The following is a 25,716-nucleotide window of genomic DNA, read 5'->3' as shown; positions in this document are numbered from 1 at the left end:
GTGATCGAAAGATTTCTCTAAACCCCTAGCAGAGGAATGGGGGCTGCCTTTAAGACATGTTAAGATGTTTTTAATTCGTGTAAGTGTGGAGTAGAGAGGGTCCTGGGAGCTCGCAGCTACCGCAGACAGCTCTGCTGGGGTTTTTGCGTAGTGGCACAGCTTTGTGTGTTAGAAACCTTTCAATGGATGCTGAGGAGTAATGAAAAGGGGAAAAAAAAACGATGCTGATGCCTGTTCTCAGGGATCACAGGTGCATTTGGCTAGGTGACATACCTGTGTTTAATCAGAATCAAATGCTTGCAACAATGCAGTTAAAATATGTCTAAAAGAGCCTACGGCAAGAAGTGAGCCTCCTGCTTCAGCATCTCACCGGGAGCTACTTTGGCCAAAGGCTCGCAGTTCATACCAGGTATGTAGAGGGGAAGATGGTCGGTCTTTGAGGAATTCGCAGAAGATGGGTGCCATTTATCATTCCCGAAGCCTTTCAGGGCAGAGTGGGGAGGTTCGGAGCCTCTGCCAACGCCCTGAAAGCGCCTGGGAGTGGGCGCCCCGCGGCGGATTTACCGGGGCAGCCACTCTGGACGTTGCTGATAGACTTGTTGAGGGTCAACTGTTGAATGGCACGAGCAAGTGGGTAAACCCGATCCCTTTGTAACTTGGGGTTCTCCGGTGCCCTGTCAGGGCTCGGTTACAGGGGTGTTATAAGTTATTACGTGTCAGCTGAACCGCTCCACTCGGCTTCGGCAAGTAGCCTTTGCTAAATCATGTTCCCTGATGATGTAAGAGGGCAGAACAACTAAAGGCAACGCCAAATAAAAAATCCTAGTCCTGTGTGCCTCCTGAGCTTAGTCTGAATTTCTCAGCTAGCTGTCCAGCAACGGGGTAGAGTGAGGCCATGGTCTGGTACCAGTCCCGTCGTGCTCTTTCCACATACTCCCTGTCCTCATGTCTCCGGTTGTGTGTAATCCCCGAGCTCTTTGGGGAAGGAATGACCCGACCTGAGATCATTAAAACAAATGCTGCTATCATCTCTTCAGCACTCGCTGCGTGATCGGTGGAATCACCTTATCTGCATTTCGAGTTGATTTATGGGGCTGTGGGACTGCTGTGGAGTGGACTCGTCCGTGTGTGTGTGTGTGTGTGTGAGCTGGGTGGGGAGAGAAGAGAGCGGAGAGAGTGCCTCCTAAAAATAGCTCTCAGCGACTACGAGACCGCTTATGAAACGCCACCGGCAGCCAGTGTTTGGATTACCTTAATTGTATGGTTTCTGTGTGTTTTTTTTCCAAAGCAGAAGTTTAAGTACAAGCATTCAGGTGAATGTTTTTGTTTAGTCGTGGGACAGATTTTTTTCTCTTAGTGCTGCTCCCTGAGATACTGGGTTTGGTTTTCCCAACCTTTTCCTCTCGTCATTTTTATTTTCTCAGACGTTGTTCTGGATCAAGCTTATGCTGGGGATGACCACTACATCTGCACGGCCAGCGTTGTGCTCTGCTTGCCTTGGTTAAGACCTAAAAGACGGCAGAAAGTAAACGCCTTTAGAGCTTGACATGACCTTGTTGTAGACGTTTAACAAGTCTATCACGTCGATGTTCCTGGAGCTGCTGAGTATCGTGCTATTTTTTAAAGGCTTGTTTACCATCTTCAGCATTAAGCTTTCAAAGACAGTAACTTGAATGGCCCCTCTCTAACACCGTGCGGCTCCCTCTAAAGGGAGGCTTAAAGCTCCTGTGGCATCTGGGATGATTGAACTGAGAGGCAGTAAATCTGGATGCTGTTCCCTTAGTTAAATTTTAGGCTTTTAGCAGCGGGTAAATAACAGCAGAAAAACCGTCCCCGCATCTCAGCGGAGCTTTATGTGTTTATTACATCAAATGCAGATATATCAGGCACATCATTATCTATCCCCATTTCCTGGAAGTATCTTCAATTTCTTTCTGTTCGTTGTGACCTACTGACCTCAAAAAGGCACGAAACACAAAGATCAGTTGTTATACGCTTGTTCATTTTTTTTTTTTATAATATAATAAAATCACTCTGCCTTTCTGAGCTGTTACCACTTACTTTTTAGCAATGGCATCGTTTGTTTTACAGAGGCAGTGACTTCTACTGAGTGGTCATTTTTTCCTGTTCTCCAGCTGTTTCCTGCAGAAATGTTGCACTTGGTGCTTTGAATTTGGCCACTCTAGAAGCTGTTGAGCAAAAATTTTACAGATGGACCAGCAGTTCCTTTGCACTGCATTACAGCTTTTGCCTCCTGGAAGGTTTTAAGATGATTTGACATCTAAAAGGTTTTGCTTAACATTAGATGCAAGTGGAGTGATTTTTTTTTTCCCTTCTCTCCTGTGTTTCCTGATAAAAGCGAAGGCAACTTTGAGTTCAGGATGGAGTGTTTCAAAAACCTTAGTGCCCTTTGAGGATCTAGTCAGCTGATGCTGAAATTGATCCCGATTATTTGTCTCTGCGTTGAACAGAAGCGAATTGACACGTAATTAATCGTGGCTGTCACTTGGCCAATGACAATAAAGTAAAAGAACGACTTGTTTCACCTTTCATCGCTTGTCACTTAACTATGGTTTTCTTTAAACTGAAAGCAGATTTTGCCTGTTGTGGAAAGCAGCATATTTGGTATCGAGCAATGCCACTGTTGCCTTTGGGCTATGTAGGGAAATCTGGTTTATGTAAGCGTTGAACCTTTCTGACATTTTTCAGACGCAGAGAGTTCATCATCTTCATCCTCTCTGCGGCCTCTCCTACTTCAAGCCTACGAGCTGTGGCTCATCTATTTGGTAAACTTTAGAAAAGATCCCAGTCTAAAATAAAACACCAAAGTCACAGAAATCACCGTAACTTTCAGAATTTTTAGAAAAAAAAAATGATTTCCTTATTACTTGACTTCTTCCCTTCCCAGTTCTATCCCAAATTCTTCTAATTTCTATTTCTAGGCATTACGTGTGCTGTCTTCCCCACCTACAGACCAGAGCCCTCGCTGAAATTTCCGTTCCTGAAGTGGGTAGCTTTTAGGGATAAACCATCATTCATCTTTCTCTCTGAGACTTAAACTGACTGAGCTCCAATTAACGCAGCTTTCTGACCTCTTCTGAAAATGTTTGCAGCTTCTTTCTGAACCTCTGCTGTTTTTCAATGATCACTTCTGAATTTTAGATACCAGAAGCCAGCACGCTCAAGCCCCAAATAGGGGGCAGATGACTGCACTCTCTGGGCCTAGTTTATCGTAATTTGATTAATAACCGTGCTTCTTTGCTTATACTCATTTATTTCGTTGTTAATGTAGGAGGTGCTAAGTCAGAAACTCTACAGGAGTGCTTTCTCATCAGTGCTCTTCTCGCTCTCTTCCAAACGAGCCTGTAATCTCTTGAAAATACGGAACCCAACAGTCTAATCTCCATAAACCACGTTACTGCTTCTGTGGTAATTATCAAAGGAGCTAACGTGGTACTTTGGAATTGTCGTCAAATTGATAGGACGGTAATTACCTGGGTCAGACCACTTGCCTTTGAAATCCTCCCGGTGTTGCGATCGCTTTCAAAAATCAACACTGCTCCTCAGCTCGTGCTTCTGAAAACCCTTGGATACAAATCGGGAGATTCTTCTGATCTTAAGTAACGTCTGATGATGGCTCTTTTATGACGGTGTTCAGTTTCAGTCAAGAAGTCAGATGACATTTCCTGTGCCAAAACCAGTATGCGCATTTACGGCATGCTTCTGCCTTCTCTGGGTGGTGATTGACGCGTGGGTTTTTGTTCGGGGTTTGACCTGAGCTATTTTTGCAATGCGGAGGTTTCCTTTTGTTTGGGGTAAATTTATTTTATTTATTTTTAAACGTATTTTAGGCTCCTTGCTTCGATTCCCCGAGTCTTTCTAATTCCATCCTTGTAATTTTGTTTCCATTCTCTGTTATCTCCCAGTAGGTAATGTTCATTCAGTTCACTGGTGGAAAAGGGGAACTGCCTAGTAAACCAGTTCATAAATTTTTGGATTTTGTCCCCTGCTCCCCCTCCCCTGGCTCTTAATGATTAACTTTCAGTGAAATTAATCTTTCAGAAAATTACATGAGGAATCCATGTTACTCATTCAAATTTACCTGTTTATGTAGGAACAGTATAATCATGGCACACAACTGCCAACTTGATCAGCTGCTCTTCGTTAATGAAGTTCCCCAAAATTTCCCTGACTGCGTGCAGGGGAATAATTAGAAAACTGTCATCTAGAGCTGTGCTTTCCGCTGGTTGTCATAGACTGCCATCCCCTTCTGCTCACTCATTTCTCCATAGGTAGCTGTGACAGCAGCTGGTTGTTACCTGTTTCAGTTGGCAGGAGCTACGTCCAGCCGTGTAGGGTTTCCATGGAAGTAACTTGTCGACTGCATTCAACACTCAGCAAATAAAGGTGGAAGAGCACAGAGGAGCCTCAGACTCGGGGAGAAATAATCCATAATGACTTGATATTGATACCTCCTTCATGGGAGGTGGCACTGAGAATTAAAACAGATCAATGAAGATATTTGAATGAAGTGGAGAGAGAGAGCTACGTGACCTCAGATGCTCTAGAGAACACGTTGTAGGCCTTTCTTTTAGGATGTTAAGACCTAAAATCTAGGTAGCATAGAGTGGGATGACCTGTGTGCGTGCTGGCAAGGAGGAACGTACCGAATGGAGGTGGGAAGGAAGAGGAGGTAGGTGAAGTCAACAGGAAGAGCAAATGGAGGGGTTTGTAGACAGCACAAAGGATTGAGGTTGCATTCAAAGTATGAAGAAAGTACATCCTATTCTTTGTTTCTGCCCTTCCAAATGTAAGAAAGAGGAGGAGCAGGGTTTATATGAAGTTGAAAGAAGTAAAGAGTCATAGCTCTCTGACTGTAAGTGTGTTAACGTGCATTTGTACTGCTCAGTCAGAAGCTAAACAGCTGAAGGGATGTAGGGCAGACATAATTTTGGACTTTCTCCAGGCCCATTCATTAGCACGTATGGTGGGGGTTGTGATCAATAGCAAAGGAAGTCTTTCATGGCCTCCAAGGGTCAGAGTGCATTTTGTTGACTGACAGCTACATTGAGGCTCTAGCGAAAAGTAGACGTGCTGTGCTCGTGCAGACGGGTCAGCTTCGAGCTGGCGATAGGAACCTGCAGCTGGTGGGATATTTACGCGAGGAAATGCTTGTCCAGGAGTAGGATCCATTGTCTCACCTGGGTAAACATTTGCTGACGTGTTGGTTGTTTTTTGTTTTTTTTTGAGAACGTGCCCCTTGTTCCAAAACAACATGAATGTTTCATTAAAATCACACCGATCCAAACTCATTTTGGTTTAACCGGTGCTTTGTGTGAACAGGACATGGAGCTGTGCTCAGCTTTGTTTGAGATTAATACTCCTCTTGAACAGGGTAAGTGGCATTGGCATTAAGTAAAACGATGGCTTGAGCCATGCTAAAGTTTCACCGAGATAGGGGAAAACAGAGCTGGCTCTGGTGCTTTAATAAACTGTAGTCTTGTGAGTGGAATATGTTTTTTTCTTCCCAGAATCTGATTAGTATTCCCTGCTCTCAAACCACTAACTTCACCTAATTCTTGTGGTTTGTCCTGTTTAGTAATCACGCGCTGGAAGATGGAAAGTGAGCTGGAAAGATCAGAGCATTTGGGAATTAAAACGTCTGGATTTTGTTTTCAGTTGCATCAGTCCTCGGGATTATCTTCTGTGTCGAGAACGCCGCTGAATGCTGATGTTCACATGTGCAGCATGAGAACAGCACGGGGAAGTGGTTTAAGGGTTTGGATGTATCGAGTGCAGATAGCAGTGTGCTAGCGACAGCTGTTTGTACTTGTGCTTCTATCCTGGGTGTTAAAAAGGTGCTTTTCTTAGCTGGTGGTTGTATGGTCACACCAATCTGCTCTGTTAGTGCCATCAGCACCAGAAGTCAGCTTCTTTTCGACAAACAGTAGTGACTGCTCTCATGTGAGCTTGAAGAGCTGTGTAGTATTTTGGTGTTTGGTCCTCCCTTCCTTCCTTCCTTTAGTTTTTTAAGTCTGTGTTGCAGTTCTGTTGTAGACCTGCAAGCAAAGGCGGTGAGAGTTGTGTGTTGGACAGTGCCCTGCTGGGGCATGAGGTGAAAACTGTTGGGAGCCCTTAGGGTGTTTCTTGGTGGAAGGGGTGATAAGAAATGTTGGTTGGACGTGGGACATGGAGAGAAACATCTGGGAGGCTTAATGCTCTGTAACGTGCTGGCAAAGAAACCAAGAGATTCTTGGTTTAGCCATTTCATGTCTTCAAGTTTTGTTAGGAGCTGTTTTCCCTTGTGCTTAAAGGAAATGCATTAAACCTGACTGACTTCTCACCAAAGCTCTGGAGATACTGGCCTGGCGGCAGCAGTGCCAGGTGGGGAAGAACCACCCGACGTGGCCTCAGATGCAGGGTTTGCCCTTCTGGTCAAGGAGATCCCGAAGTGGCTCCCACCTCTGAAGAGTGCCCTTTGAGCAGCTCTGAGACTGAGCACTTCAGGTCTGGGCCAGAGACAAGTTTGGGTCTACCTCTGAGACCCCAGAAGCCTGATTTTGGGGATTTTTGGATGAGCCTCATCACCAGGAATCCCAAGACCCTGGCCTTGTGAGCAAGGCTGGAAAAAATAGGTGAGGAAGCAGGGAGGTTACCTTTCAGATGACGAGGATTGCTGCAGGAAAGCAGATGTCACCTATTTATGTGTGCTGAGTTAAAATGCTAATGATAGAAAGCCAGGCAAATAAAACGCAGGGCTGCTGTCAGAATTGCACTTCCAACTTGTTTACAAAAAAAAAGAATTTTAATGTTCTTTCTCATGCTGGCTTCATTCCACATATTCCTTACACTTATCAAAGAGGAGGGTGAATTTTCCACACAGCTTTATTCTGGTTCCCTTTATTCGCCTCTCTAAGCAGATGTTCATCTCTTCCTCCCCTCCCCCGTTTTTTTCTTTTTTTTTGTTGTTGTTTCTCTTTTTTCCCTCTTCAAACATGTAAATCTGCCTCTCACCTTCTTGTGGGTGTTTCTGGGGGAAGGGCTATACCTGCTGTGCATCGCTTGGCAAGTCGTCGTCACCCTTTGCAGTAATGTGCTTTACTGACTCTGAAATTTGCGTACTTGCTTCACGGAGCAGTTAAATGCATAAAAACAAACAGTTTGCGAGGATCTGGAAGGTAACTCAGAGACGAGGAACAGTTAAATGGATCTGCTCTGGGTGGTCACCCCGTGTTTGAAGCTGGCAGCGTGCTGTTAGGAAAACCTTGGCTGAGGTTCAGCTGGGGCAAGCGCAGAGCGTTCGCTGCCGATAAGAGCAACCAGGTGTGGAAGTGGAAAGTGGACGGGGATTGGGCAGGCGGCGGCCCCGCGGAGAGGAGCTGAGCACACAAAAGGGGTCAGGAGTCAGCCAGGCTCTTGGCGTTGCAAAAGCTGCAAACATTGTGCCGGGGTGTTCAAACAAGCGTGTTGCAAGTCGGACGCGAGGAGGTAGGAGCTCGCTGGGCAGAGCTCAGGTAAGCTCCCCCTGGAGTGTCTCATTTTGGCTGCCCACGGTGCTGGGACAGCAGTAAAGGTGATGCGGGTGAAAAAAATCAACTATCAGAAAATTCTTTCTCGAGGCATGAGCAGTGAAGACAGTCCCTGGGGAAGCCGTGGAAGGAAGCTTTCTCGATAAGCAGGTGCGATGGGCACCTCAAGCACGGTTTACGCGGAGCTGGTGGATGCTTGCCGCGGATCAGCAGGTTCCTTCTGGCTCCTCTTTGCAGCCCTCTCGGAGCTGCAACCCGAGCTATCGGAGCCAAGGGACAATAAATACCGGCGTGCGCTTGCAAAATGGCCAAAACCTTGGTCCTATGGCAAACAAAACCAGACTTTGAACAAGAGGGCTTCTTTTCTGCAGGGCTGCAGGAGGCCAGCCCCCGTTTCACCTCGGGTGTCCCAGCCCCGTCAAAGGCTTTGCTTCTGCGTGCACGCGAGCAGAAGCATTCCGCGTGGGTTGGTTTGTAGCACACTTTGTCACTGCTGCTGGCTTTTTTTCTCTTGCCGGGCGTGCGCCGGAATATCCCTTTGCTGCTCTGCAGGCTGCACAGGCAGTTTTGTTTCTTCAGTTACGGGAAAATACGGGGGAATGCTTGATTTTGGTAATACGAAGAACGCCGCGTGTGACGCCACTTGTGTTAATCAGATGTAGAAATAAGTCCTTGTTCTGGTCATGCAGCACGTTTTGTTGCCGAGCTGTTTGCATCTGGAAGGGAGTATTTCTGTTAACAATGATCTAAATGAAAAAATGTTGGCAACTGTGTGTCAAAAAACCCCAAACATGCTCAGTGTTTTTGATGTATTTTCACAGTTTTTTCTTTCTCTGTGATACTGAAATATACAGGCTGATTTAAATCTTTACCCTTTTCTGTATCATTCTTATTGGGGATCTTTCTTATGAATGTATTTTAATTATTTTCATATCTCTTGCTTCCCAGGAGACAAAGATGGCAGCAAAGTGACTACAGTAGTGGCAACTCCTGGACAAGGTCCAGACCGACCACAAGAAGTTAGCTACACAGACACCAAGGTGATTGGAAATGGATCTTTTGGTGTTGTGTATCAAGCCAAACTCTGTGATTCAGGAGAGCTTGTGGCCATTAAGAAAGTCCTGCAGGATAAAAGATTTAAGGTAAGAATATGCATAACTTCAGAATATTTTTCATGAATCTTATCTTGTTTTCCATTTCTTTGATGACAATCTTTTTGATTTTTTTTATTTGTTTTCATTGGAGCACATAAACACAAAATTTTCCAAGACCAAAGATTAAACAGATGGTTTCTGATAAAGGAATATAGTTTAACTTGAAATTCAGTGAGTCACTGCTGTTATTATTTGCATTAGTGCAAAACAGGAAGCTAAAAATCTTGATTTGATGCTGTGGTGCTGCTCCCTGGTTGCAGCCTATGCTCTTTAGACAATGAACTGGGGAAACAAGGGAAGAGCTTGTCTTATACTTACTTTTTTCTAGCTTAGACTCTTCTCCAGTCATTAGTAATTAAGCTGCTGGAAGGAATGGAAGCCTTTGGGCTTTGTTCTTGGTTGTTGCATCTCCAAAGTGGAAAGTTGTAGTTGAGTAAGCCAAGAAGTCCGCAGACCAAGAAGGTAACAAATACCGAGCTGAGGGCACTTTGGACTCAAGGAGAGTTACTTCCCTTTGTTATCTGATTGATAAATGTGATCTGTTGTAACAGCTTCCAGACTAGTGAATCTTTGTTCTAAACAATAAGTAGTTTTCCGAAAAGTCTCTCTCTGGGTGATACTTAAACCAAATAAAAGTTAAAGATCATTAGCAGCCTCATTGCTACTGTTACCTCCCCTGGTAGATGCTTGGTGTGCTTAACTGCTTTCTCTTATATCTAAGTAGATAGTTTTATCTAAGCCAGCAGATAAACTTGTGCAAGAGTGAATGATAGCAAAGGTAACTGGTTTTACCCTCTGAAGTCAAAGGCACAGGTTTTAGCATCTGGAGGACACAGCTTTCATGACTACAGAAGCAAAAATTTTATAAATACTTCTGAAGGCTAGTGGATGACGTTTTTACTGTTTCCTTCACATTTCTCTCATATATTTTTTTTTAATAACATTTAATGCCCAGCTAGCTTCACTGGTTGTGTTTGTAATTTGTGTCCTGTTTGGGTAGCAAAATCATTCTTTTGATGTGTTTTGAATTAACTAATGTATGCCTCTTCCTGGAGTCTTGAAATTGATGCTGTCACCACCACAGGCATCAGCATATCACAAATACATCAGCTAAAGTGTGGAAGAGGAAAGCTATTTTTAAATTAACCTCATCATGCGGCATTGTTTCACTTCTAATTGAGAGAGGTGTGTAAAGTTCTTGCATTGTTCTTACATCTGTCAGATTTCTTTCCGGCTTGTTTTTATATGTTAGAGGCAATTAGTACTGGGGAAGTGTGCAGCATGGTGTAAGAGCAGATTATTTTATAGGAATGGAAGAGGTAGAAGAATAACACGAGCTCTAAACCTAGTCATGCTTAAAGGAGTTACTTGAACTCTTCCCATTGTGTAGTTTTAGGTAAAAGGCCAGTACATTTCCCTTGCCATGGTGGATGTCAGCTAGTGCTTTGGACCACAATCTTTGATTTTGTAGCTTTTTTAATCTCTGGACTTTGAGGTTGTGTGGGGTGTCAAAAAGATAATTAGGCCAAGCATTTTAGTTTCTGCCCATAAGTTAGCAATAACTTGTGATATTTTTTTTTTAACGTCTAATACAGATTTATAAATGAATGTCTTTGGTTTTCTTTTAGTAGTTGATTCAGTGGCATTTTGCTGTCTTACTATTGTGCAGTGTTTCTTGAATTGAATAGGAAGAAGAAAGGGCGTGTTTCGAATATTAGCCCAACCGTACATCATCGTGTACCTTTGCTTTCAGCTCCCTAGTTTTTCCCCATCATTCATCAGCATAGTCCTCCCTTTTTTTTTTTTTTTTTTTTTTTTTTTGACATTCTGATCTGGAAGTGCATGTTCTGTTGGCTGGAGGTGTGCATTCCTGCAGGTTGGATGAAAGCCTCTGCCTGGACAGATTTGGAAGCTGGAGACGCGTATCTTATATCAAGAATAGCGTACAATTACTTCAGAGTATGCTACTCTTTGGGAACATCTGATCTAGGTTGTAAACGCTGGACTAAATATTTTGCCAGGGAGCTGTGAATGCCTGGTGCCCATGGGGTTTGATCACATCTTAGAAGCAGACCAGCATTTCCATTCAGTTGTGGAGTGCACCTCAGCTGGGCTGTTGGTGCCTCAGCACGGCAGCCCACGTTGTGGTCTCAGCTCTAACACCTGGAGTTCCTTACGAAACACCCCTGCTTCAATAATCACAAGGAAAAACCCTGTTGTAGACAGTGGAAGGTTGGCAGTAGTTTGTTTGCCAGTTTTAAACCACTTTTATCAGTTTCTGAGGGAAGAAGGGAAGCGCTTTAAGGATGCGTCTGCACTAGTCGCAGTGGTGGGCTGTGTCCTGTCTTTCATAGACTAGTGCTGTAGATGTGTAAGAATAGGTCTTCATACAAAACATTGATAAAGACAGGTGCAGTTAAATTATTTGTAATCTTTGCAAGTGCTTTCATCCACACTTCCCTGCAGGTCCTTAACTGCCATAGTCTAATTGTGATGCTCGGGGGAAAAAAGCAGGTAGCATAAATTTTCTTGCACTGCTTTTGTTGGTATATTCTTTGGAACATTCTTCAGATGAGAGAGCAACGACTGACTCTTACTTCTACAAAAGTCAATAATAAAGCAGCAGGTGTTAGCACAGATAGGAAGTTCTTAGTCTGATTTTTGCTATTTCTGTGAATAGCAGCATGAACTGCTCGAAATATCTGCCTGTTGATGGAGATTAAGTACCTAAACTCTGCATATCTGGATTTCAGGTTTCTGCTTTAATACTAGGCTGTCACCCTCAAAATGATGCAGGATTATTAAGAACTCTCTTCACCTTTTCAGACAATCTAGGTTGGGCTTCACATTTCATGGGCATGGACCTCAAGTCTGCAGTAAGAGAAAGCCACGTTCTGTACGAGAACCACTCACACAGTGCAGCCTTTCAAGTCACTACTTAGGTCTAGCACTCAAACTACATCTGCCTCTGGCTTAGCTGACTGAATTTCTCAAATAGGCAGCTCTTCCAGAGGTTGAGAGAACATCAAACTAGGTCCCTGTCAGTCCTGAAACATGAAGGCCTGTGTGTTGATAAAGCCACTGAATAGTAGTCAGTGCTCTTTCTTCTTTTCATCTTTGGGAAAAATATATGTTGTGACCATTTACGTGTGTGTTTTTTTTGTTAATTATGTAAAATTTCAACATTAAGCTGAGTCTTGCAGCCCACTAAAGCAGCAGGATGGAAAAATAAGTATATGTTGAGGTTCTGGTTTCTCTCTTTCTCTGCTGGATGTGTGTACTTCTGCGAGCTGTTTGAAATGCTTCTGAAAGAAAAACAGTTTTAGTTCAGTTCTGGCCTCAAATATATCAAGCTGCTAAGTATAAAAAGATCATTTTTCAAAGCACTCTGTATCCACTGTTTGTGTTAACTTAATTACAGCAACTTTGATCATAGCATCTCACATGAAGAATGTAAAACCATGAGGAAGAATTCCCGTTTAAAAATGACTAAGTGTTTAGGTTCTTAAGTTGTGTTAACTTCTGAGGAGACTTCTCTGTTTAAAACATTAAAAAAAAACTAACATTGATCCAACTTTTAATAGGTTTTGTGTTTCTGCTTGTGGTTGAGGATGTCATTCTGTAGACATGCATGCACAAAAATGCGGACCTGTTGACTAATGAGATTTGTATCTTTTGCTCTCAGGATCCCAGTGGTTAACAGGCCGCTGTGAGTCCAGCTTCAAATCAAGTTTAATTGGTTCCCCTCCTGGCTACCCTCCCTGGCTCACTTCTTGGCTCTCCGTTATCCTTGGCTGTTTAAGATACAGCAGATAGCAGCGGTGCATTGGAAAATATGCTGCATTTTCTGAGGGCCTCAGTCTACTGAGGTCACTGCTAATGCAGTTGATCTCTCTTGACAAGGGTTGTGCACGGTGATCTGATCGAGTTAAAACAAGCCTTTTCTGTGGTCTGTAAGCCTGGGCTGCAGACAGTCCTGTCTACAGGCTGACGAACAAGGGCTTGACAGCCAGCTCCCTGATACTCGCTGGGAAACCCAGTTGGGAAGTTTTAAAGGAAGAGAGATCATCTCTCAGTGCGGGTTTGGTCACCCTTTGCCAGGTTCAGACAGGAAGCATCTTCCCTTTTTAATATTTTAGCAAGTCCTGCTCCTATGTATTGCAGCTCTGCAATGAGAATACGAAATGTATAGCTGAAGAGAAGCCATCTCTGCTCCTGAAACTTGAGATACCATGTAGGGCTCCAACTTGCTTCATCTGTATGTGCCAGAGCTGCCGACCCTTTCCAGCACACGGTGTTAGGGTGAAGTACTTCATGCCTTTCTAGGAACTGGGACGTGATCACAAGTTGTAGAACGGACGCTGTCTTCATCTTCAGTCAGTTCAACTCACAAATTAGGGTAAAACACAACAAACACAACGTAGAGGTTGGACCTGCTCTGGTGTCCTCGTGATCATTTTTCTCAGTGACCTCTTGTCATGTGCCTAGGTTTCCACAGAATTAAAGGTGGTGCTTTTCTTTTTTTGTGTTAATCTGTGTGTGAGCCAGTCTAGCACTCCCATTTCTCCATCTAAAGACTGCTGAATATTTAAACATTAATCTGAAGGCTTTCTCTCAACAGAATATTTTTTTTAATTTACACAATCTCATTTCCAAAGACCTTCCCAGTTTAAGTTGGAAGCATCCATGTGATGAAAAGTCACCAAGGGAAGACATGGTGATGAAAAATAATAACATTTAAACACCTTTCTTCTAAGTCTTTGAGGACGTGCACATCTTAGCTACTTTGAAGATCTGAGGGATAATGAATCACTGTTCCTAAGACCATTATGGAGGTGGCACTTCTAAATGGATGCCTTAATTTTGTTGTTAAGTAGCTGGAAAGAGCACTGTGAACAACAGTTCACTCTTCTGACTACTTTAACGTGATGTCTTCCGTTTGTACCACAAGGGGGGAAAGGAAGGCTGAAAATATTTTCCTGTGACATTAGCTAATATTACAAACGTCTGTAAAAGTGGCAGAAGGAAGATAATTGAGCTTGACTGGAAGCCTTTGCAAAACTATCCCTCGAGCCCTTCCTATCCCCATCTGAAGGGTTGCAGTCCCTCTTAAAACTGGGGCCATCAGATAGGATTTGCAGAATCAGAGATGCCTGGGCATGTGTTCAGGATGTTTTCCCATGTTCTGAAGAGCTGGAGGGCTGTGTTCAGTTCCAGAGGGTTTCTTCAAGTCTGTACTTTAACCTTTGTATGGAGGCCAAATTTGTAGCTGTAGTCCAGCTTGCTTTAGCCAGGTGAGCAGAGATGTTGACCAAGATAACAGCATTTCTTACAGCAGCACTGGATCTGTCTCTTGAAAGCTAGCTTATCTGAGCCGATTCTGTTATTTGGCTGTAATTGTGGTTGCATTACTTTCTGCATTGCTTTCTTGTTCACAGTGCACTGAAGAGGCTGGATAGGATCTAAACGCTCGCTCATGACTTTGTATTTCAGTCCATTTTCCAATTTTCACACACACTGAGTGTTGCTAGCAAAAGCAAGAACCTGTTTGTACCCTGCCTTTGGCAAGTTTTTGAAGTCAAAAAGTGAGCAGTGTACTGCTCCTTGTAACAGCCAGGGATGTTCCAGCTGATATTCGTGTGGCCCTAAGAGGCCTCAGAAGCATCTCCTTCAGTAGGTGTTGTATTTAAGTCTGTATCAAAATTATTTGTAGTTGTGTTAGGATTGCTGCTACAGACGTTTTCTAATCTGACAAATGAATTGGATGCGTAGTAGGTGCTGAGGCAAAATAGGTGTTGAGTTTGGCACATGGAGATGAATTGGGGTTTGTATGAAGGGCACTGATTTCAGTTTTCTTCCTTAGCCGAGCTATTGGACTGAAAACTGCTGCTCTGGGAATGCAGCATCAGCCAGCTGCAGTTTCCCTGGCGGCAGAGAAGGAAGGGTTCTTCATCTGTAGACGTGGTTGTGTGTCCATGTAGAAATGTGTATTCAGGTGGAAACCCACACGAGGAGAAAGATACCCACCATGAGAATGTGTTCTTTGAGGAGGGAGGAGTCAATCCTCAAAGGTTAGGTGGCGATGGTTTTCTTCCCCCCACTTTATGGATGCTAGCATGAAGCATCTCTGTGGATACACCCTGCAGTTCATACCCTGCATTTATTTTGGATTTTGAGCTTTTCTATTTCCACATTTTTTCCTGTGTCATTCCTGAGACTGGGACCAAAGGCACGATTTTAAAACGAGATAGTCATTTGAGGTCAGCTTTCTACCCTCTCTTCCACACCTATTCCATATCTTCAGATCAAACGTAAACCTATCTGTCCTTTGTGTATATGTTGACTTAAAAAAAAAAAAAAGGTCATTAAGACATATTAGCTTTTTATAAAGTCTTTTACCTCATGGTCCAGATACTTTATGTAGCTGCTGTAGTTATGATTGTGGGTTTTTTATTGTCTCCTGTGTCTAACAAAGGAAGTGAGTTTATAAGTCTGTTGTTCATTAAATATATATATATATGTATGTATATATATTCCATGAAATATATATTCCATAAAATTATATATATTCTATGAAGTGTATGTATAATGTGTATATATGCATGTGTGCATATACGTGTGTGTATTCTGTATATATAAAATACATTATATATTGTACACACACACGTGTATATATATATTCTTAAATTAAGCTGGAGACTGCCTTGAGACAGAGAGGTTTAAAAAAAGACGAAAAATACCACGGTCAGGATGCTGCACTGAAATCATGAGACCGAGAGCGGAGATTAAAGTTTAAAAGAATTCCAAGCGCATTAAGGTATGGAAACGTGTAGTTTCAAGCTCAGAAATAGCTGTAACCCTGCCACGTGCTGACAGCATGCCGTAGCTATGTGGCTGAACTTAAAGATGCTTCAAAATGCCCGATCTCGGTCACTTTAAATTCCATTCTGCAAGACACTTTGTCCTTTCCAACCATGCTGCTTAAGTGCCTGAGAAGGAGTGGTACGGGAGCCTTGTTCAGGGCACGTGTTCGTAGGTAGCCAAGGTGAAAGGGGACTTCATAAATCCCTGGGGTTTGGGTGCCGGAATGGTGTTCAAAAGCAGTTGTAAAATACATACGTCTCTCCCGTGTGCGTATGGAAACGATCTGTGATGGCCTTTCAGGTCTACCACCATGAATACTCTGCACCTCGCCTTCTGAAGTTGAGTGATTCACTGCTGCTCGTGGTTTCATCTAAATTCGGAGCTATTTTTTTTTCCTCCTTGCCGTTCCAGCTAAGACAACAAGGCGGGGTGGAGGCATGCGTAATGCTCCCGAGGGCTGGATAGCGCTGCTGTTGTGCAGAGCTCGGGTATTAGAGCAGACATGGGGTGGAAACGGTGTCCCAGGGGGAACCTTCTACACCTGTCTCCCAGTTGAGAAGAAAAGTATTTTGTAGGATATAAATAGAGGATTAGCTGATCCTCGTCAAGATCAGAACGGTGCTTTTGAGACCGCTTAGATGTTCGGTGCATGCAGTTACTTGAAGGCTTTGTATTGTGCCATTGTGTATTCTCTCTCAGAAGTCACGCAGCATGAGATTGCCTGGTCACAGAAGATTTAGCTTAAATGCTTCCCACCTCCAGCCGTGTTACGTACCTGTGGCTCTCACTTGCTGACTTCCATTCTTACTTGGTTAGATTATCTTTGGTGCAACGTGCCCTTCTTAAGGTGTGATTGGAGTATGTTGTCTTTTTCTCCAATGAATACAGATTTTTACCTTTCAAATACCAGGCTACTAGCTCAGGCTGCAGCAAACCATCCCTTTTGAACCCAGTACTTATTTGTTCTGGTATTCTACTGTGCTAACTGTACGCTTTATGGGGTAAAAGGGAGTAAAAACTGATGAAACGTGGAGACAGGAAGGACAGAAGAGACTCACCTCCTCTGAAGAGACACAGTGGAGGTTTCCTCAAGGAAGGAAATGGGACAGACCTTCTTGTGCATGGAGCTCCCAGGTCTCTGAGCTACAACCCCTAGCACTATCTGCTAGCTCAGCACATTCAGTTTGTACTTAAAACCTTGTAAATGAGCTGTCTTTTATCCCTAGGTCCCTCCTTGAAGAGGGATAACTCAAATTCAGCAAATAAAACAAGGAGGGTTTCAAGAAACTGGAAATCTGAATAATTTGTGATTGCCACTTTGTTTTCTTGCGTAGATCTGACATTTTAGAGCAAACCAACGTGCTCACCCTAAGAAGCTTTAGAAGCTTTAGGGGTCTTGTAGCAAAGGAAATGCTCACCAGTTACTAAAGGCAATAGGCAGTGCCCACTGCTGCTCTGGAAAGTTAGCACCAAGCCACGAGAAAATAATGAAAGGAAGCTATTTTAAATGTTTTGTCAGGCCTCTGTAATGCAGAGACAGAGGCGCTTCAGACTCTGTAGGGCATATTCTGGAATTAGCAACACTGCCAGTTTTTCCTGTGACTTGGATGCTTCCTGTTCCTGGGTATGACTGAGAAGATGAGATGTGAGTGACAAACAGGCTTATTTTTAGGCTGCGTGATACAAGGAATCACTTTTCTGCTATTTTACGTAGGGCTTTTTTGAGGAAAGTTTTCTGTCCTTCTGAGGTCATTCCTGCATGTTTTCTGTCAGCATTGTGCAGGGAAGTTTGGCAAGTCCAAGGCTAAATTTAAGGATGAGAGAGACAATGAGCTTTTGTTGGACGGCCTTGACTTCTGTATGATCTACTGCAGGAAGTTAAGCTGGGTCTGAATTTTATTTGAAGGACTTTGTAAGATTAGGGTCATGTAGTAACCCAAAATAAGAAATAACTCATGGAAAGATGATGAGAAACTTACTCCACTGAGGAAAATCCTATTTATTGATGCTTTTGTGTTGCGTTGATACTTGTTTTAAAATACAGGGAGTGATGCCAGTAAAGAGGTGGTCATGAATTCATACTGTTTTTTGGGCAGGTGAAAAGAAGGTTCCCACTCAAAATCCATTTCTGCTTCTTCAGAGTGAGATTCGAGGTGTGGCGTATCATATTTTTAAATGCATGTTACAAACCCTTAACTAAGTAGAACTCAGTCTCCTTTCTTCAGGGTGGGTTTTTGTTTGTGGAGCCTGGAAGAGTGAACTGGGATGAGTAACCAAGGCTCCTATATGTGTCATGATGCAAATACCCGGGCTATACACATCTATATTCCCTAGTTCTTCTAGGGAATTTGAAGCCCAGCCTAATTGTTACAGACCCAACAAAGGTGTTCATTCCACCTCTTGGTTTGTGATGTTCCTTTGAAAGCCCCGGCCTGGTGATTAGGGTGCTGAGTACTCAGCTCACCAGTCAAAATACAAACAGCCCGGCTGAGTCACTGCAGCATAACAATGCATATGTAAAAGAACAGCTGGATCTGATTTTGATTTTTTAATTCGAGAGGCACTCTGATGTCAGAGAGCTAGATTGTACTTCCCTTCCCTTTTTTTTTCCCCTCTAAATTTCTCCAGTTGAGGAGGACAGACTATCTGACTCGATGTCTTTTTAAGATTCATCTGCTTCTGTGTTTACTCATTTGAAGATACGTCTGAGGATCTGTTCATCAGACTGAGCTTGCTGGCCCTTGTGCATTCATTTGAGTGTAGTGTCACCAGAAAACTGACTCATAAAGATTGTACCAAGTCTTTTGGACTCGAAAACAGGCACCTCATTGATACTAGACAGCTGTAACAGTGCAAGCATGGTGACTGATTGTAAATGAAAGTTAGTAAGAAGCAAGTGTGCAAGCATGGAAATTGGCACAGGAAAGTTTGCTGCTCCAAAACCTACTGCGTGGGCTAAGTATTGGTAGGAGGATTCGGTTCAACGTTGTGCATGGATGTACTTGTTTCTCCTTTCTGACCTTGAGCAACTGTGTGAGCACATTTCAGATCGAGTCTGACCGGGAGCAACAGGATGTAGAGCAGGGAATCTGAGGTGAGCCCAAATTTCTGAACAATTCCTAAGGACAAATACTTACTGCTTTCCTTTGCGGTGCTCTGCTGGATGTATTTTTTAAAATAGTGAGCAATTCTGAGTTATAAAATTACAAGGTGGTAAGAGCTGATAATTTATAGTTAAGGCAATGACATAATGTATTTTAAACCTACAGATTTTATATACATACATATATATATGTGTGTGTGCTTTATTATTTTTAGGTTAGATTCTTCTGTCAGTGCAACATCACAGTAAACTGTACTAGAATTACATTTCTGAGAGACCTGAGGCTTCCTTGATTACACGAGGGGTATTAACGCTCCTCAGTTGTCATTTAGGTACCTGCAGAAAGCAACAGCATGAGAGCACAGGAAATAAAAATGCTCTTTCCCCCGAGCGCTAGAAACCACAGTAGGTGATTGGAGTCAGCATTTGAAGAGCCAGAGCAAATAGTCAAGGACTTGGTACAATGCATGCTTTTTTTCTTTTTTTTTCTGAAAAGTCAACATAACTTGGGAAAGGGCAGAAAAGGACGCGGTTTGCAGATAATATGATTGATTTCCTCATAGGCAATGACTCTGCATCTGTAACAGTGCATAACAAGCATAAAGGTTAGCTGCTTGCACACAGGGCTAACAGATCTAATAGAACAAGAAAATAGTATGAGATACAGGAAAACTAGGGCGAGCTGAGGGTTGCCTGGAGTGTTGGAGGCACAACAGGCTCTGTGGACTGGTTGAGCAATTTTTTTTTTTGTGGCAGCACGAAGGCCATCAATTAACAGGAAGGATAAGCAGTGCAAGGACTCTTGCTTTGGGTTCACCTGATGAGTATCTCTGGGAAGGGGTCCGCCTTGCTGCTGAGAACATCCCGTCCCCAGCACGTGTGCACTGTGCTGGGTGCAGGCAGTGTAGAAAGGCCCTTCCTGGCGGAGCGCTGGGCTGTGGCATCCTGCCCTACTGGCTCGTCCACATGGATCTTCGTAGAGGTAATGAATCCGTAGGTGACTTGGTGAGTAGATTATGTGCTTTCACGGGGAACTAAGTTCAAGTGAGACCTCTCTGAATTCAGTTGTCCACCTAAACCGGTTGACAGCTTACCTTACCTTCAAGGTTTATTTGAATTAGGTTGTCCCAAACAATCATAACACACAATATGGTGGCTGCGCCCTTATCCGACCTTGTGTGCTGCAAACACTAGCGTGTGTTGGGAGCAGCGCTGTCTTGCCCACGTAAATAGGTAGTGCCACATCTTCAGAGCAAAGCAGCTTTTACTGAAGAGTCTCAGGGCTCTATTTTGCCTGGAGCTTGGTTTTAAAAATCGTGGAAAAGTTCAATGTGCAGGGATGGGGTGAAGAAACAAACCTTAGGCACAGGCCTGCTTCAGTGAGGCAGCTGATAGTGTTTGCTCTCATCTGCAGTGACCACGTTGCTGCCTAATGCTGCTATCAGGAGGGGCTATCCTGAGACAGCTTTTAGCAGCAAAGTTCTCTGCTCTGGCTGTGAAGAACAATATTGCAAACCTTGCTCCCGTGACTGTCGATCTAGAGGCAACCTCTAGGCAGTTGAAGTTGCTGGCACTTGATCTTTGGTCTCTTTGCTTCTGATAACCAAGAGACTCTTCCAGAGCATGCTCATGCTTGAGCACCAACTTCTAGCAGCTGCAGCGCCTATGACATAAGGTATTGTCAAGTAGAAGATATCTTCAGTTTCTTAAAAAATGGATTGAATTCCTGCTTACTGGGCAAGGGGGCTTCATATCTTCCTTGCTTTTAACACACAATTATAAATAGTTCATGAAATACGATAAAACAAAATCTTAGAGGGACTTTGAGACAAGTGATATTTACATTGGATTGTAGTTATTTTTTGGAGGCCAATTCTGTAATTTTTCAAAACCCTCAGAACTGTATTTTAAAATCTTCCAGGAGAATACACATAAAACATTATGGAGCAAGTTTAATTTTTCTAGCTCATAAAACTGTCAATAGAAAGCGTTTGGTACAGGAGTGGGTAGGGGAGCACTTGTATCAACTTGTAGAAGCTTTTCTCTTGCCCAGTGGAAGCAATTCAGGAGAAATTTCAGCTTCTCAGGAGCAGCGTAGGGCCCATCTTGATACACACTAGGTTCACCTTTCTGTGTGGCAGCTCTCCTTCATTATCACTGGATAAAAATTATGATCTTCCTGAGCCTAGGAAGAGGAGGATAGTACAAGAGATGGGCTCGTGCAGGTCCCATCACTTTACCCAGGTAGGTGTTTCAGGCTGGCTTTGAAGACAGCTGGTTTTCAGGAAAATGTTGTAACTTGTGCACATCCCCATTGGTCTGTACTGCCTTGGAAACCTGCACAGTGCTTTCTAGATCAAGTAAAGACTTGCCCATGCCAGGTAGCTTGTGGGAGGTACTGATGCAGATGGAAGTCAGTGCATTTTTTGTGATTTCTCATACAGTTATTGAGTAACACCCACACTCTAGTTTTAAGGGGAGCCTCTTCCAGTGCCTCACCACCCTCACAGTAAAGAATTCTTCCTAACATCCAATCTACATCTCCCCTTTTTTAGTTTAAAACTATTCCACTTTATCTAGCATTACCTGCCCAAGTAAAAAGTTGCTCCCCATCTTTTTTATAAGCCCCCTGTAAGTATTGAAAGGCTGCAATGAGGTCTCTTTAGACCATTTTCTTCAGGCTGAACACCACCAGCTCTCTCAGCCTGTCTTCATAGGAGAGGTGCTCCAGCCCTCTGAGCATCCTCGTGGCCCTCCTCTGGACCCGCTTCAACAGGCCCAGAGTGAGTTTTGCTGTTAGTAATCTAAATGTTAATGCTGTGGGTACGAAGGGGTAACATGTCAAGCAGAGAGTTTGTCTTGAAGAATGAAGCTTTAGCACAGAGATATGGAGCTGCACTATTGCATTTGGAACTGAACATCGCTATTTTTTGATTATCTTCAGTGCTTCCTGTAATCGTAGCTGGTAGCTGAAGAACTTTGTGTTTACCCTTTCCAGTCATCCTCTTTCTGAATGAGTTTTGTCATGCTTAGGTGTACCATAGGATTGCTAAGACAGGAAGGACTTCCCTGTAGAGTGAATCACTGTTGGATTCCCTCCCTTGGTGGAGCGTTGTGATCTTGCAGCTGGCATATAACAGTCCTTAAAAGACTTCTGGTTTCACTGGAAGCTATCACAAGTGATCAGGAGATGCTTGGTAGTTTTTTCAGGGTTTTGCTTCAGAAACTTAATCTGAGAGAAGCAGTGGGCCTAGCTTGTTTTGCAGCTGGATGTCACCAAGCTCCACGCGCTTTGTACCTCTGAGTATATCTAGCTTTTTGAATACAGTGCAGAAATACTTCATGACTTTTTCCACTTACTCAAAACTGTGTGTTTTCTATCTGACTGCGAATTTTGAGCAAATAAAAAGTTCATGGTTAAGGAAAATGAGCAGGGCAGCTGGTGAGAAATGTGTAGCGTGGCAGGGACGTTTGCCTTGCCTAGACAAGCCAGTCTAATATTGTTACCTGTGGTGTTTGCAAGATATCTCGGGCCAGGACAGGCACCCTGTCTGTCTTGGTTGTCTCATGTTCAATTTCCTGATGTGATAGCTAAAATACGATCAATGGGATTTTTTACCCGTCTGTTTGTGTAATGGATACAGGATGATTTTGGCTTTTTGGAGTAGGTGTAAACGTCTGTGCTCCCATCGATCTCTCTCACGTACATTTGATAGTTCAGTGCTTCAGAATACGGGGCTGGGCAGAGTAAAACATACGCTGTGGCTTCCTGGAAAAACAACTTTGTGTGGATTGTTCTGTATGCTACAGGTAAATCCAAGTGAATTTTTCACAGTGCAGCATTATGAAGTGCCAAGACTGAGAGAAGACCATCCTTGCTGTTCCTGCAGTTCACTGACTTACTCATCACAGAGCTTTTCCCTTCTGTAACCAGTGAGGAAAGGGTCTGAAAGATGAGCTTCCTCTCCTTACCCAGCACCAGCTCATCCCCGCAGCACCTCGTTTCTACATGGGAGACCTGCAGGTGATCACCTAGCGGAGGCCAGATCACATGTATGTGCAAGGGTTGGGATGAGGTGGTGCAATACAATATCAAAAGCTGGGAGCAAATGATTGTCCCCTGAAAATGAAAAACGAGATCTTAGAGTGGGAAGTACACGGCAGCAAGGTCAGTGCAGGGTTTTGCAACTTGCACCGCTGATAACAGCGAATTTTTTAGTGAAGTTACCTCATGAGAATCTCCTCTTATGTTGTAGGATAAACACGAGAGGATGCGTTGTCCATTGAAAAGGTGGCAGGTGGTTTAGGAAACACTTCCCTACGTGATCGATGTGACTGACCATTGCACAACATCACAATGTTATTGAGGCTCCGTGCTTCGCAAATACATTTTTGAAAATAGGTAACAGGCATCACATGGGAAGTTAAACATCAGTGCCTTCAGGTTTTTGGGTCCCAGGTGACTGGGAACTACTTCTTTGAGTCTTCCTTGGAAGCATCAGATCTGATAGATGGTGTTGATGTGGTGCCCAGGTTGTCTTTGTTTCCTTAGCTTCTTATCAGCAAGGCCAGCCAGCGGAGGCCTGACAGACCAGGAGATGAAGGCCCAGCAGGTGGGATGAGCCTGGGGCTCGTCTCCTGCCCTGCCACAGCTTGCAGCCCGCTGCCAGCGCCGAGCTCGCCGTGTGGGAAGCGTGGAGCTGGTGAGTCAGGCGGCGTCTGACGCGCCGCGCGCTCCCCGGCCTGGCCGCAGGGCAGGGACCTGGGCGTGGGGAGCCGGAGCGGCTGCCGGCCGTGAATCAGGGCCTGTAGGCTGTCCGGCCCTTGCAACACCCTGCTCAGACGTGGCTTGTGACACTCGCCCCGGGGCAGGCTTAAATTCGGAGCCTCCTCCTCACGCTCAGGAGGAAGGGAAGCAGCCGAGCCGATCGACTTCCTGCCTTTGTTGCTCCGGCTCCCTGGACATGGCCCTTGGGGGATTTTGAACTTGGGTTCCCATCAGGTGATGGTGTAGGAAGTGTGCTGCTCCACATTTGGAGAGATGGGGCAAAGCATTTCACAGAATCACAAAATTTCTAGGTTGGAAGAGACCTCAAGATCATCGAGTCCAACCTCTGACCTAACGCTAACAGTCCCCACTAAACCATTTCCCTAAGCTCTACATCTAAACGTCTTTTGAAGACTTCCAGGGATGGTGACTCCACCACTTCCCTGGGCAGCCTGTTCCAATGTCTAACAACCCTTTCGGTAAAGAAGTTCTTCCTAACATCCAATCTAAAACTCCCCTGGCGAATTTCTACCTGCTCCTTGCTTTCTGTGTAGTGCACAGTGGCGAATCTACCTGTGGCACTTCTAACTCTTCTTATAAAAAGCATGCTTTGCTATGCAAATAGTCACCGAAAGCTATTCCTCTTCTCCGTACTGCCTCTTTTAGGGGAATTTAGACTAGAAGTGAATGCGAAGGTTTCCTAATATTTGCATTTCGGTGCCGCGCTGCCCTTTCACCCAAGGAAATGATTTCTTGAAAATCGCAACAGCTGGAAGGGCGCTAGTGCTGACTCGGGGGAAAAAAAAAAAATACAAAGCCAGAAACCTGACAAAAATCTGACAACCCATTTTTACCAAACATGAACGCTAACTCGTCTACGAGCTTGTAGTGGATTTGTACTTTGACATAGTTGGCTTTCTCTTTGACGTGATAGATCTCTCGCATCCAGCAAAAGGTCAACCCATGGAATTGTTTCACAGCTACAGGAGGGAAGTGCTGTTGCTGTTTAGGATGAAAAATACATATTTGAGGAAGCTTGAATTGCCTTTGTATATAAAACTATGAAGTTTTGAAATGGTCCTATATACACATTGCTGCTATCTAAGATTTGGTAGGGTGTGTATTATCTTAGGCACGCTTATCTCAGACCTGATACTCACGGGTGGAGGTTTAAAATATAGCAGTAACAAGTGCCGGGGCTTGCTGATGACCAGTTCACCAAACGAGGAGCTGGGGAACCCTTCAGGAGTTTGGGAGAAGAGCTGTTTTGTGTATGTGTGTGAGGCACAGGCTCTTAAGTCCCTGTTTTAGGTTCAGTGCTGGAGCAGTGACCTGGTTTCCCCCCGGAGGAGGAGCTGCCCAGTCTCCCTTTGAGTTGAGCGGCGAGTGGTTAACCTTTCCAAAGCTCGGTCATCTGGGAGCTCATTATTAAGACTCGCGCTTCTGAAAGATTTAATTCTGCTTGGCAAATAATCATCTGAAGGCAGCTAATTCCACTCACCAGTTAAACTCCCTCTCTGCTCGCAGCTCGGTCTTCACCCCTTGCTTCCCGTTCTTGCGTCCTTGGGTTTGGATGCTTCCTCCAAGTTCTTAGGGAGTCAGAAACTTTCATTTGGGTTGAAGTTTAAAACCCCTAATCGCTTCTCCTATCAGGCATCTTCTGCCGTGTAGAAATAGTCTGAGACAAAGGACAAGTAAACACTGGAGGCAGCACTTACCTGTTCCCAAAAAAATAAAAAAAAAAAACAACGACCATGAGAATTTTTTTTGTTTTGCAAGTCCTTTGAAATCTGTTTGCATGCAGCGTCTGCTGCATCATAGGTAAGCGAAGGCCAAGAGTAATAAAACGTTTCATTAATGTTTAATAGCATAGTGATTAGCAACTCAGCAAATGTCTTATGCCCGTGGGAGATTGAAACTTATTTGATTAATAGATTAATTGCAACCTGTTCCGGTTGTGATTGCAGGTGTAACTTGCTGTGGATGTTGCAGACTCCCTGAGGACTGATGGTATAGGCATGCTTTACGTTTTGTTTCTTCTCCTGGTTGAAGAGTTAAAAATCAAAATATGAGAAAAATCCACGACCTGCTCCTATGAAAGGAAGATGATTTTTACTGTCAGTTTTTCAACAAGAGTTGCTCTGTGCTATCTCAGAAAAAGGATGGCTATTATCCCTGAAAGCATAGGGCTGCCTTTCAGAAAGTGCGCTCTCTTTCAATTATTCTCCTTCCTGCACTTTCTTATTTCAGTGTTATAATGGGCTTGAACCAGCTCTCTGAATTCCAGAGCTAGCTCTA

The 25,716-nt window shown here is 43.9% G+C and overlaps 1 protein-coding gene across 3 annotated transcripts in view; it reads left to right on the top strand.

The window, feature by feature from the left end:
- GSK3B (glycogen synthase kinase 3 beta) overlaps positions 1 to 25,716 on the top strand; it is a 130,993-nt gene that overhangs the window by 39,083 nt on the left and 66,194 nt on the right. For all 3 annotated transcript variants that reach the window (XM_084304205.1, XM_084304204.1, XM_084304206.1), the window contains exon 2: positions 8,478 to 8,671. In XM_084304205.1, coding sequence (XP_084160331.1) covers positions 8,478 to 8,671 — 194 coding nt within the window. The remainder of the gene's footprint in view (positions 1 to 8,477; positions 8,672 to 25,716) is intronic.

The sequence above is a fragment of the Netta rufina genome, assembly GCF_964035555.1.
Source record: "Netta rufina genome assembly, chromosome: 1".
Lineage (NCBI taxonomy): Eukaryota > Metazoa > Chordata > Aves > Anseriformes > Anatidae > Netta > Netta rufina.
Note: the sequence above shows the minus strand (reverse complement) of the source record. Positions and strands in the feature narration are given on the sequence as shown.